General features: G+C 35.0%; 1 protein-coding gene across 4 annotated transcripts in view; it reads right to left on the bottom strand.

Moving 5' to 3' along the window:
* Positions 1–14,409, bottom strand: part of LOC148171517 (voltage-dependent T-type calcium channel subunit alpha-1G-like) — a 62,765-nt gene that overhangs the window by 20,672 nt on the left and 27,684 nt on the right. For all 4 annotated transcript variants that reach the window (XM_088041372.1, XM_088041371.1, XM_088041373.1 and 1 more), the window contains exons 4-5: positions 2,823–2,935; positions 291–522 (exon numbers count right to left, since the gene is read on the bottom strand). In XM_088041372.1, the coding sequence (XP_087897498.1) occupies positions 291–522; positions 2,823–2,935 (345 nt within the window). The remainder of the gene's footprint in view (positions 1–290; positions 523–2,822; positions 2,936–14,409) is intronic.

The following is a 14,409-nucleotide window of genomic DNA, read 5'->3' as shown; positions in this document are numbered from 1 at the left end:
TGTGTAAGTAATTGGGAACGTTTTTAGTGTTATAAAACACGACGACAAACGCCATGTCATCAACTTCTGTAAGTATATAAATTCACGAAACACAAACTTTATGCTAACAATAAGAGAGGCGACGATGAGAGCGAATGTGTTGACGGAGGCGTTATAGCAACCTCTGAAGGGCGGCGTATGCAAACTAAGGGACTGTTTGACTATCACGATAATTCAGCAAACGATTCGATGGTATAAATAACGCAAAAAAGTTGAACTGAACATGAGCAGTTTTCAACCTTAACACTTACTTGGGATCCTGTTGATTGCTCGCAAAGGTCGCAGGACCCTTATCGTCCTGACAGCTGAAAGATTCAGGTTGTCAACATTGAGGATATATTCCATGGCTCCGGTTAAGACTATGAACAAATCGAGTCGGTTCCAGGAATCAGCGAGATATGTACCACGACCACAAACGCCCATTGCTATCATTTTGATGGTCATTTCCAAAGAAAAAAAGGCGAATATAAAATCGTCGAAAACCTGGAAATGAGGAAATGTGAATGAAATTGTGATCTAAAAACAGTTTGTTTGTATTACGTGACTAGTAAATATTGAACGTTCACGTTAATATTTTATGTCAAATCAAATAGGTAAATATTGTTGGCGTTATTAGTCAACATAATGTTTAACTTTCAATCTAATAACACTCGTGGGAAATTCATTTCTGAAATTACTATTTTCAACATAGTATAAACATGAATTGATCTAATGAGTTTCAGAGCCACGAATCTAAAATCTAGGCATAAGAGTATAATATTCGAATTTTTTGAGATAATAAACCTTCATAATCTGTGGTCATATGTACCTAGAATCTGGAAAGCACAATTTTTTATTTTTTTTTTCAAACTTTTTCATAGGATAAAAGAACAAAAAAGAAACATAAAAACGAAATAAATCAAAAGAAGTTTGCAATGTTTGCATGGTCTTAAAAATTAAAACTTCTAAAATTTGAATCTTTCGCTCTAATAGCTATTTATTTGAGAAGGATATTAAGTAATTCATAATGAACGAGGACGTTACTTGTTATGAATGAGGCAATACTACCACCCAACAGTTCTGCAAATTTCCAATTTTTAACTTAATTTTTGAACGCGACGAAACAGCGAGAAAAGCATTTCCCAAGATATTTTATGTTACAATTAATATAAATAAATGGGAATTTTCAGATTTTGGTCTTCGCAGTTGCTTTCATTTTCAAAAATACATTGAATATTATGAATTAAGAGCAACTATGCTATTATGAAACGGTAACTATGCTATTATGAAACAGTAACTATGTTATTATGAACTATTTGTATCATCACTATTATGATGTACTTTACATGTAAGCATAGAAACGTATTAGATACATCTTAATGTTCATGTTTCGATAAAGTTTTGTAATTTGGTAAAGTTAATAATCTATTCAAAAAAAGTAACTTCCTTAAATTTCGAAGCTGTAGCACAAAAATGACCAAAATTACGAATTTTAGCAAAAAAAGTTGATAGTTTTTGCTTGGTCTTAAAAATAAAAATTTCTAAAATTTGAGTCTTTCGCTCTACAACTTTTCAATTTGGCAGAGTTAATAAACTATTCAAGAAGAGTAACTTTCCTAAATTTCGTAGCTGTAGTACAAAAATTGTCAAAACTACGAATTTTAGCAAAAGAAGTTGGCAATGTTTGCCTACTTCCAAAACTAAATTTTTTTAAAACTTGAGTCTTTTGCTCTAAAATTTTGAAATTGGGCAAAATTAATAAACTATTCAAAACGAGTAACTTCCCCAAATTTCATAGCTGTAGCACAAAAATTACCAAAATTTCGAATTTTAGCAAGAAAAGTTGACAGTTTTTGCTTAGTCTTAAAAACACAAATGTCTAAAATTTGAGTCTTTCGCTCTCCAGTTTTGCAACTTGGCAGAGTTAATAAACTATTCAAAAAAAATAACTTCCCTAAATGTCGTAGTTGTAACACGAAATTCAATAGAAGCCGGAAAAAGAAACAAAACCGCAAGAAATAAATAGCGTTAATTAAAAAACTTTGAAACTTGTAAATGCATCATCTAAAATTTTGCCTGTATTTCCATTTTATATCTCAAACTTCTCTTCTTCACTTTAAGTGGCACGTGACTGTCATATTTTATTTACCGCTGCAAGTGCAGCTGAAACGACTTTACTGAAACTTGTCTATTTTTTAATGCATTTGTGATTAAAATTTTGCAACACAAGTGTAATTGAAATGTTTCAATAATTATAATTCAATTCCACACACCAATTTCGTTTATTAAAATTTCAACAAAACATTCGAACATGCGAACTACAAATGAAATCCAGTCCAGTTGTTTACATAATTCAATTCCAGACGTTAAGTAACTAAAAGCAAACTTTCCAATTACATTAAATTTATTAGGACTGGAGACGAAAAATTTCCACCACATCAATCAGCTCTCACTTTCATTAATTAATGCCTTCCACTGAAAGTTTGCTGTCTCAGCTTATTGAGTTCGATTATTTGAGAATCGTAAATTTTTCCCTGGAAATTTGAATGTGTGGATCTAAAGTTGGAAATGATAGAAACTTGTGTTGAAATTTGCTATCTTGGGGATTCACAGAGCGATGACTGTCACAGAGGTGATTTTTCCGGTCGACGGAATATGAGATTGCTAGTTTACAGTGGCAATTCAGGTTTTATAACAGGGAAATAAAAGAATGAGACATTTCTCTAATTATAGCAAATGGAACCTTAATATAAAAGAGTTATAGCACAGAATTATAGTTATAGCTTGAGATGATGAAAACTTACCTGAAGTATCTTACACCTATTTGTTTCACACTTGTCGTCCATGCAGGGTTGATACATCCCCAACGTGACGCAGTTGAGCAGTATTACCATCATAGAAACCCTCTCGAACCACGTGATCTTAGTTAAGGAAAAACAACTAATTGCACCCCCACCCCCGTGAGATAATTCGATTTCAATTCCGGTCCTTAATTAGTGCTCGATTCGACAGAGAGCATTCGCGACACTAATTTCCTCGTAGCTATTTTTGCCACTGAATGATTTCGGCAATTTTGATTTAAGTGCCCGTTAAACTCCCATTTCCCTGCTTTGATCATCCCCGATTTAAGTGATTCCATTATCACACGTGGAATTTGGTGCAAAAACTAAATGAGCCTGTCCATGATGAGTTTTTTACAGAGATCGACAGAGTGAAAGAATGAAATCTTTAATCTCTCACGCGAACAGTTTGCTGGGAAATACAAAGGACTTCATTCGGTCTTGAAGGACTTGAACTGTTTCTGAGAGGAAAATCGCGGGGTATTTACGCTTTTCGCTGGCCCCACGCATAATCTTGATGTATTGGACTGCAAATCGGGAAATGTATTACGATTGGAGAGCGAGTTAGAAATGCGCCGCGGGGATTAGCTAGTAGAGATTTTTTGTGCTCCTTGTTTTTTTACGGCATTTGTGACAATCATTTGCGGCAAAAAAATCATCTTTTGAAAGTCTAGGCAGTCAAACGTGACATTTAGAATAGTTGGTTTTATTTTGCTGGTTGGCATCACAGTATAAATGTCAATTATTGTGTCAATTCGTGTGCCGACCTTCGGAAATAGTAAAGGAAAACTGATTAAGTAAAGTCGCAGCAAAAATTTACAGAAGCACGAAATTCTGACATTAATTTAAATTGATCGTCAATTGTTTGATGCTACTACCAACCTATTCCTCAATTGATAACATTTCCCTAAAGAAGTGAATGACGTTTTAAATTTAAACCAGAAATTAAAATAAATACTCCCCTAATTATGAATTGTCGGCGCACAAAACTTTGTGTTTAACAGGCCTGGAAAATCGTTGAAAATTGCAATCTGAGCCCCGAAGCCTTGGACTTCAATCCTTTATTCGTATTTCCTATTGTTTGTTTTTATTTGCAAGAGTTTTTACAGATTCTTTGATTACTTCAGTTAATTTTTGCCAAATGAGTTTCAAAAGTCGCAACAAAATGGGAACTTAACTGGTAAAACGATAATACACTGAAAAACATCCCGACAAATTTCTAATTGTATTAAATGTCGTGTAAAACAGACATTTACCGCCATTAAACTTTTACAGGAGCCTCGTAAATTTTATACCACTTTTACAATTCCCCGCCCAAGAAATGACAAGATCGCCTTTTGAATTTATTCATTTTTGACCAAATAAAACACGTAGTTTTCCGTAAACTTTTAGTGCGAATTGATCAATAAACTCCGCAATATAAGCGACTATAAAACTGAAAAAAGAACCGTGTTAAAATGTAAGACCGAAAATTTCTGTCGTTTCTCATTTTCGCAGTTAGACCCCCGTTTTAAAATAACATTATGAGTTTCTTTCCGAGATCGCGTATTTCCATGCCTTATTCGGGTTGTTGGCTTAAATTCAATATTCTAGAGAACTGGCGCGGGTTTCAACAACTACGTTTAATACAGTTTTATGAAGCGAAACTGGGTGGACAGACGAAATAAAATAAATTGTGGTTTTTGAAGTGAATCTAGGATAAGAGTACGAATTTTCTCTTCTCGACATTGAAACAGGTCATTATTTTTAACCTTCGTGTGTACTCAGGCTTCAGTTGCAGCCTCAACCTGTCAAACCTAACCCACCCTTGACCCTAATCGACGTTCACTTGATATTTTATCAGAAAAATGACACGAGATGCCGTGAATTATGTAAAAAGCGCCCCTATAATGGAATAACAAAAGAGACGGAGTTTCGGAGGATTTTTTGCGCTTAAAGGAGTCATTTTTATTGGAGACACTTGGCAGACTGTCGTAAAACACTTCTTTCTTTTCTATGATCGCCTATAAATTATCGGATTGGATTTTATCCCGCAATCAGGCGGGATATTGACCTCAGACCTCCGTTTCTGTGCTGATATTTCGCTGTTTCTTGGGGGAAAATTAGCACTCTCTATAATTCTGCATCCTCTTTGAAAAGATAACAATAGACGCGAAACACAACAGCGTGAAATCTGTTAGAGCATACCTAACGTGACCTCAAATGCTGCTTATTTGTGTTTGTTTCATGTGGGGAGAAATCTCCTGAGGCTGCTGCTAATTTTACCTGGCGAACTTATCACGGCTGTATTTACTCAGAATTTGTAACAATTTGTTTGCAGGAAAATAGTTTGGGTTTTTAATGTACTCGAGCTGATTAATAGAATACAAAATAATATAAATGGTGGATGCGCGCAAATTCTACAATTCATTGGACCTAATAAAAATTCCACAGAGAATATCGAATCTTAACCGCCACCGCCCAAACAAACTTATGTAAATACCCCTGCTGATCCCCGGAATAATGTTATTTTAAAATGTTGTACTGCAGGATTGAGATACACCAAGAAAAATGTTTAAACTCAAACTTTATCCTTATTTATGACTAGAATCCACGGCAAATTATCTCTTCAAATAAACGAATCCCGTCGAGAAGTTCTTGCCATACAAATAACATTCAACTACCCCCAGAAACGAGTTTTGATCATTAGTTGAAGCACCCACGTTTTTCCTTTGTGCCATTCCGAAATATTTCTAGTTACACGTGACACGTTGCCAGGTTTGCCAACTCTTGTTACTAAAGCGTATCTTAAGTGGAACTCAGTTAATTAACAGTGTGCTCAAAGTGTATCTTAGCCAATAATACGAAACCTGTCACGGTATTGTGGGAATCACCCGAAACTATTGGGCTTCTTTATTGTCTCTATTGTATAGTTTCGGCGATTGTGGAATGGCAAACCGGAAACAGACGCTAAGCTTGCTTTATATCGATTGGTATTTGTCTTCAGTGGTGCTTCATTTCATTATAACCATCGTAATTTAATTGAATTGCGCCACGGGAGGCGGCGGTTAGAGCCTATTATATCATCAGGGAGCAAAACTAAAAAGGGACAAGATTTTTGGTCGCCGCCTCCGTTACACAAATTTAATTGCCGCAACACGAAACAGTCCCCATCTGCACAGGGCTTAAGTGTGCGTTATTGACTCTGTTTCCACAAGAGGAATTGTTTTCACACCACAGAAACCTTTCTCCTAATGGTAATTCTTTACCTTCCAACACAAAGATTTAATTAAAGCAGCACGCTTGAAATAAAAGCCGGAAACAAACAAAATTTCAAAATGGACGTGAATTCCACACAACTTCATGAAAAGATCTTGATAATGCTAATTCCACTCGTCAAAAGATCGTAAAACGCACTATCACATTTTGATGTGTTATTTCATGAGTCGTAAAGAAATTAAATCCGTTCTGGACCTAAAGCCGCCTCTACACGTTTTTTCCTCGGGAAATTTACTTGACATAATAGTTGCAACGGGATGATGTAGCGTTCCGAGGGTTAAGTATGCTCCTAGGGATGAATTATGGCCATATTGAAATATCAAGTTGGTGTCGTGAATATTAAGGGCTAGATTACGAAGGTTTATCTCGCCTAAGTTCGCAGGGAATTGATTTCAAACTACCACGAATTTATTCTTCCGTGAAAAATACTAGTGACGCCAATGATCTGTTTGTGCCAGCAGGAAAACAATTAGTGGTGGATTTCAATGGAATCAAAGGATTGTATTTTGGTTCCGGTCGAGGGTTAAAATTGAATTTAAAGAATTCAGCTTCAGGGAAGAATGAATGGAGCAATTTCGCGTGTGTATTTAGAGGGTTGTTTTTAAGTTGAGAGTACATTCATTTTGGTGCCGTAAAATTTACTTTATATCCACCCAATTTTTCTTGCATTCGTAAGTGTTACTTTCCATCTGCCTAAAACTTTTTAGATTTAGTGTATTTGGGTGAAGTAGAAAGACAAAGTGGAGGAGGACTAAATGATGGCGTTGGTTCAAAACAAAGTGCGCTGTTTCATCCATCCGCAACCATTAGCATGAGTGTTTTATGGAGCTTTTGTGTCACTGATTCTCAGTACGTGGAGTCGGTGCAGTGTAGTGTGTAATTCTTCTATTTCTTTTCTATTATTCTTGGAAAAGTGGATGAGTTTCTATATTCTTTGGGTTCCACACAATGTTTTTGATTTTCGGTAATCAACTCACTCGGATTTCAGAATTTCAGCGTCCATACAAAAAAACAATTTTATTTTCTTTTCAACGACGAAAATATTTCGTTCCATGCAAAAATTTACAGGCAGTATAAAATACCTTTTTCATAAAACATGAATTTATAAATATAAATTGTCAATTTAAATCTCTTAAAATGTTACGACACAAAAAATATAAATCTGCATAAATGGTGGATGCGCCGGGTCATTTTCCCAACTAAATTTCCATTTTTTTCTGTTTGCCGGCAATTGTACAAAATTAAACATCACCTAAAATTAGCTCTCGCAAACTTTTCCTGTCAATCCAAGCTTACTCTCTTCATAAAGCTCGTCATATAAGCTCCGCATGACCAACTCCCGAAGTAGTTACCAACTTAAATATGATCCCGAAGTAACCATTATTAACTTTTCATCCGACCTATTAATAAAGTTCCACCGTTTAGCTCCAAACTTACGAAATCAATCAATGAAGCATTTCTAAAATAAATTCTCTTATTTCCCCCACGGAATGCCTCGATTTGTTTCTTTAATGTCCGTTTATTATTACAACTAGTTGGGGCTTCAATTAAATCGTTTGTTATTTGAACGAGTTAAAATGACTTAATAAAACAAAAACGATAGGATTTTGTAAATAGCTGGAACCAAGTTGTAATTAGACGGTGACGAAGGACTGAGCAATTGACGGTGTCATGGGCGAAATCCCGACTAATTCAATAAGGAGTGTCAGTCAGAGGGTGAGACTGACACAAATCAGGATGCGATGGTCAGGGATTTCGGGACGAAACAGGATCAATGGATAAGGAAGCCTAGAGGTAATAATATTCACGTGAGTACAATGTCTATTGTCTCCACGAGCTTTCAATTTCTCGGGATCAATGCCAATGGTGCGATAAGAATACATAACGTGGATGGAATTTTTCAGCTCTCAATGCGATTTATTCTTGATAGTTCGTCGCCGTGACGCTATCATTAAAACTTGTAGTTTAAACTTAAAACACAGCGCGCTTGAGAAAGCTCCCCCAAATGGAGCTTTTGTTAGTTTGCTCGAAGCACCCATCATTTTCCCTTCATAAATATTTCACTTCAAAGTTTCCATTGTGCTGATGCAACAAATAAGAAAAATGAAATGCTTTTGCGCTTTTATAAGCCAGAATTGTACTCGAAACATCCGACGATTTTTAATCTCGATCTAATTCCAGTCAATTTTCAATGTGTGTATTGTTGTAATGAAAATGTCGCCACTCATCCTCTGAATTTCACTTTGAAAGAACTTGGCGTTTATATTGAATCCGAAAGTCAAGGAAAGATCTTTTATATTTCGTAAATACAATTCGCTTAAAAGCAATTTCTTTCTTTCAGTCGGGAATATAAAAGGAAAAATTATTTTGCTTCGTTCGTAATTAAATATTTATGAAGCTCGGGTTGTTATTTTTGAAGTTTACGTCACTACAACCAAAACATAGTTCGCTTTCATGTTTAATGTCTGCATTATCTTAAGTCTTTCGCTTCGGTATTTCCACTCTCATACATCATCGTGGTCATTTGTTTCGTGATGGATCTGTCTGTTGTATCGATTCGGCGAGATTAAACGAGCAAAAAATTACGAAATAATTAAGGACTTAATTATACAGTCCCTTTTATTTAGTGGTAATTGAGTCAACGACGTTGTTGGAGTTCTTGAAGCCACTCAACGATTTAACCGCATAGACAAGAATATTTTAAATTTATATTTAATGAAAGAGCTCACTTAATTTCATTCATTTTATATCAGCGAATGTAATTTTTTGATCCTTTGTAGATAAGACTCACAAGTTATATTATTAACAAGAAATAAGTAACATTAATATAATAAACATTGCAGCATTTCCCGTCTTAGTTGTGCGTGTTGGCGATGGCATTTGTAGCACATCCCGACACGAATTCATTAGCATAAGCTCGCAGAATTTTTAGCAATGCGATTGCAATTCTGTGCTTTATCATTTTACAGCAATCATAAATTCAGCAGTGATAAATATAGAATGCATTTATTACCTATATGAACAGTAAATCCACGATAAATGCTGAAAATAAACGACCAAGCACGTTGCATATTGTTCACTTTACGAACAAAGTGCTTCGTATTTCACAGAGAACAATAACTAAAATACTTTTGTAAAATTATTTTGGGTCTTTTCACCAGCGATAAGCGGTGCTTCAAAGGTCGCTTTTGTTTCAAGCGCGTTAGGTAGAAAAAATAATGGTTTTTGAGCAGACCTAGCTTTCTAAATAAACGAATTGAAATCGGGATTCATGATCAAAAGCGGTAAGACAAAGTTTTCGGGCAGTGCATTCCGGTTTATCAAAATATTTCGGTATTCAGTTTCGTTCTGAAAATTTGAGTATTTGGAAACTGACAGCCGACTGCTTCAGATCGTTCAATTTCATGTTGCTGAAAACTTGAAAATGCTACATTTCAGTGTTAAGATTTTTCCGATAGCCTGTAAACTTAGCAGGAAAATTATGTTATGTTGAATTTTTAACTTTTCCGTTTCCAAGTTTCTCACCACATTTCAACTTGGCAGCCAATGTCGTTTTTATAAGTTTCGGCTAACAGTAGAAAATTTCCAAAGATTAAACTGATTTCGGCCGCTTAATTGTAAAAAAAATATAGGTATCTAATCGAAAAATATCTGTACATTTATTATTCGAATGAAATTATTCAGTTTAAAATTAGTGATTTTTCCAAATTTAATTGTTCTAACATTAAAATTCACCTAGATAAACATTTAAAAAAAAAATTGAAAAATTTTGATTCGCCCCTTAAATAAATATTTCAAGAATCATTTTTGTTCTACAATTCTGATATAGCACAGATAAAAAACAGTTCAAAATTAGCAATTTCTCAAAATTTTTATTCTTCTAGCTTAATAGTATATTACGTCATTAAGAGTAAAAATGAAGCTTTGTGTGCTGAGCCTGTTAATGTGTCTTTAATTTAAATTAATTTTTGGTTCATCTAAAATAAAATTTTCTAAAATCTGCCATTTTTGTTCAAAAATCTTCTAAGCTAGCATAGTTCAAAAAAAGGTTCAAAATAACAATACCTCAAAATTTTACTGTTCTATTGTAAAAACACCCGAGATATAAATTTGTATAAAAAAATTGGAAAAAATTTGGGTCTCCCTTAAAAGAAAAGTTCCTAGAATTTGTCATTTTTGTTCTAGAATGTTCTGGTTTAGCACAGTTAAAAAAACAGTTTAAAATTAGCAATTTTTCTAAATTTGATTCTTTTAGCGTAAAAACTACGCGAGATTTAAATTTTAATTTAAAATTGCACATTTTTGGTTCACTCTTAAAAAATTGTTTTCTAGAACCTGTCATTCCTGTTCTACAATTTTTTAAGTTAGCGCAGTTTAAAAACAGGTTAAAATTAACAATACCTCGAAATTTGATTTTTCTAGTGTAAAAACTATCCAAGATATAAATTTTAATATAAATTAGAAAAAAAAAGGTCACTTATAAAAAAAATCTAGAATATGTCCTTTTAATTCTAAATTTTTTATGATTTAGCAGACTTAAAAACCAGTTCAAAACTAGCAATCTCCCTAAATTTCATTATTACATTATTAAAATTTTCCGAGACACAAATTTTAATAACAAAAAACTGAAAAATTTTGGTTTACTCTAAAAATAAAAATTTCTAAAATCTGTCATTTTTGTTCTAAAATCTTCCGATTTAGCACAGTTAAAAAACTGTTCAAAATTAGTAATCATCGCAAATTTGATTACAATACATACAATTCCCACATTCAGTCTTGCAATCGAACTTTTTCCCAAACCACAATTCCGTCTGCCCCATTCAATATCAAAATAAACCGTCTCCTGACCTCGCTTATTCACATCACTCTCCACAATAATTGACAAGTTCCACCATTTTTTCCGATTGGTCTCTCTATAAAGCCTACCTCCGATATTTTCTCCAGGAAAAATGAAAAGAATGTCAATAATAACAGTCGGTTTTCCGAAGCATGTAATGAAATTGACTGTTCCGATGAATAAAAACGCGGTTCTGACACCGACATAAATTTTAGAACGCGACCGATGTTCCACAAGATGTGTCTGGAAATCGACGTTTGCAGAAAATTTCAAAGTAAACTTAAATAATGCAGAGACAGATTTAAACCGCCAGGTTGTAGTGTGCATTGATTTATTAATACTCGAGCAAGAGTCGAGGATTCTAGCAATTTTTAGTCGGGCAACTCCAGGAGGTCCCTAATTGCTCCCGACTTTTCTTCCCTCGTCACCAACAGGCGCATCAAATCGAACGAAATTTACCCATTTTGCCGATGGTTCGAGATGGGTTACAAAGCCGGTTGTAACTCAAGCGAGATGAATAGGGCGTGACGTGTAAACGCTACAATAACAATGCTGCAGTTATCAGAGGAACGAGGGCTTACAGCCGTCAGGCTGTTGGATTCTACCGGTTTAATCTCGAGCACTGGCACAAATTCGCATATAGTCTAATAGAAGTAAACCGTTGAGCACATTTCGGACAGACATTCAGATTATTATTTAAATAGACGAGACGGGAATGTTGGTTTTCGGCGGAAAAGTAAACACGATAATGCTGTTAGTTAAATAGTGATAATACCGGATTTGACTGCGGTGACAAACGTCTGAATTCAGGACTGAAACCGGCTGAAAACTTGAGAATCTCTTCACCATTTTTATGTGTAGTGGTTTTGACGATTGAGGGCACAAAATCCGGATTACCCCCATTTAGATTTTTCGCTCGGACAAATCTAACTAATGATTAAACCTCTACGTTTCCGGTCTCGTTCTCGATTCACTAAATCGGATAAAATAATGAGAAGTACACACCCTCGACACCGTTTTCGCATTAGTAAAGTTGGGAAAGTTCACCCATTAAATTTCACATACTTCAAGGAACGGTGCCGTAAAGAGCGAGGGTTATCTCCTGCCACTTGTTGCCAACTTGGAGAAGTAAAAACCCCAGCAGGACCACAAGTTCCTTTCCCCGAAACTGTTTACCGAGCCAACGAAGGGATATCCTGGCCCTCCTAATTTACTTGAAGGGTTTATTACGGCCAGATTTTTGTGGGTCGCTCCACCACCGTCTTCACCCTTAAAGACATTCGGATCGAACCGAGATTTACAATTTTTCGAACACGTATGAATCTGAAAAGAGCAAATCCGGAAACACACCGACTCCGGAGTATATCAAGAATCCGAGATGATTCCGGGAGGATTTACATTCATGGTTTTCGAACATCTTCCACGGTTTAGACAGACATTACGACTCGTTCATTTCGCAGGAGATAGTTTCATGGCATTGTTCACGATTTGAACGGATTCGCGCTTGACAAAACATCGTGGGATTTAATTCAGGCTATTTTGAAGTGATTTATTCAAAATTGGACGGAGAAAAGAAAATAGAAAAAGTTAGACCAAGGAGAAATGTAAAGTTGTGAACCACCCATTTGTGGAATTGTGCAAACACAAACTGCATTCTCTTTGTCGCAGTTCCAAAGGTTTAATTAAATTTTCGAAGCAATGCATTTCTGAATTGCTCACTTTGATATGGCTCCAAATTGCGTTTTTAACTGTTAAATTCCTTGTTTGTACAATTCAGAGCAGTGGCGCGAATCAACTAGCTCTTCATTCAATTCCATTCCTGTATTTGTTTCAGGGTAAAGTTGTATGGTTCATAAAGTTTTCTGTTTAGCCCTTTACGACCAGCCGGTAATTTGAAAAAATAAACAAAACAAAACAAAAGCTTTACAGATCTAAATATCCGAAAACTCTAAATCTCTTTTTTTCTGCAGAGACTTTTTTGTAGGTGGCAAATTTAAAATACGGCTTTGTGATTGGTCATTCAGAACAGCATTCAAACAAGAACTGTCACATTTGTCAAATTGTCAAAAATTGACAGTTTTCAGCACAGAATTTTTCAGTTGCTGGTGGAACCATCTATTAATCAAAATTGACATGTATCCATTACAGATATCTAACTTATCTCTTTCAAATTCTGGTCCTTTATTAACTGACAAATCCCAATCCAAAAAAAGAAAGAATGACCTAAACTATCACGAACTAATTAGCTAAAAATATGAAAATCTGAAAAATATGTATAGAAGATGAAATCCAGCGAAACTAGAAAATTATTTTTCCTAATTTGTATCTTAAATATTCCCAAGTTGCTATGGAAACAAAGCTATTCTAACATTCCGTATCGAAATGGATATTCTAGCACTGAAAACGAATTGGAAAATAGCGAAAATAGCTCTGTTACAAGAACAAATTAGGAAAAATAATATAAAAACCTCGTTCATAAGGCCATTTAGGCACTCATCCATTATAAAACTCGCGGCTTTGCCGCTCGTTTTATAAACTTGGATTCGTGCCTAAAAAATTGCCTTATGAAACTCGGTGTTTTAATATACTATTTTTTTTGTAATTCTTGGAAAATGTTTGTTTGTTTTTCTAACACCAACAGTAAAAAGTTTTCCTCTCAGCCAGTAGTGTACGATCAAGTTCCAATTTTCCGCAGGTGCAGTTTTCATGCACCTTTTTAAGTAGTATCACAGTCAACAGAGGAAAAAAGCGGGTAAATATGAGCGCCAAATTGCCGACAGAAAATTAATGCCCCTATAAACCGTTTAATGTTAGCTCGACAACTATAAATTTCGCTCAGATACACAGAATTTCCCAAGGAATCCGCATAAATTTCACCGCCTAACGGAGAGATTTGCGAATTTCGGCCAATTTTGATTGTGTATTATCTTCAAAATCAGTGCAACAATATCCGTCTAAAACTTTGTCGCAATCGCCGCTTTCGGTTTGCACATGTGCATTTATTCCCGACTTCCTTATTAAATATACAAGTTTGCACTTCTCGATTCCATTACACCGCTTCTCGTCTTTATATCTCATAAATTCGTAGAAAATGGATAACGTCACGGCGTGAAGGCAATAATGTCAATTATTAAATTGATGTGGTGTGGTCGTTAAATTTATTGGTTGTAACATTTGTGCACAGTTGCAACGAAATAACACTCAGAAAAGCACAAATTCGCAGGGTGTTCCTCTAATTAAAATGTAGGCGAAATCCTGAGCTGCGCTCCACGAAAACGATAATAGGTGACCATTTTTTGTATCTTTAATGAGGCTTTATTGCAACACAAAATGGATTATAAGATTATAAGCTCAAAAATCGTTAAAATTTAAAGCGATATTGTCTTGGAATTCGCGCGTTTAGGTGTATTACGCTTCTTTAAAAATTCGGGATTTTCTTCGTCGTGGAAAACTGTA

Source organism: Gnatocerus cornutus, chromosome 7, assembly GCF_029298725.1.
Source record: "Gnatocerus cornutus isolate USDA-ARS CGAHR chromosome 7, icGnaCorn1.1, whole genome shotgun sequence".
Taxonomy (NCBI): domain Eukaryota; kingdom Metazoa; phylum Arthropoda; class Insecta; order Coleoptera; family Tenebrionidae; genus Gnatocerus; species Gnatocerus cornutus.
This window is presented reverse-complemented; position numbering and strand designations above follow the sequence as displayed.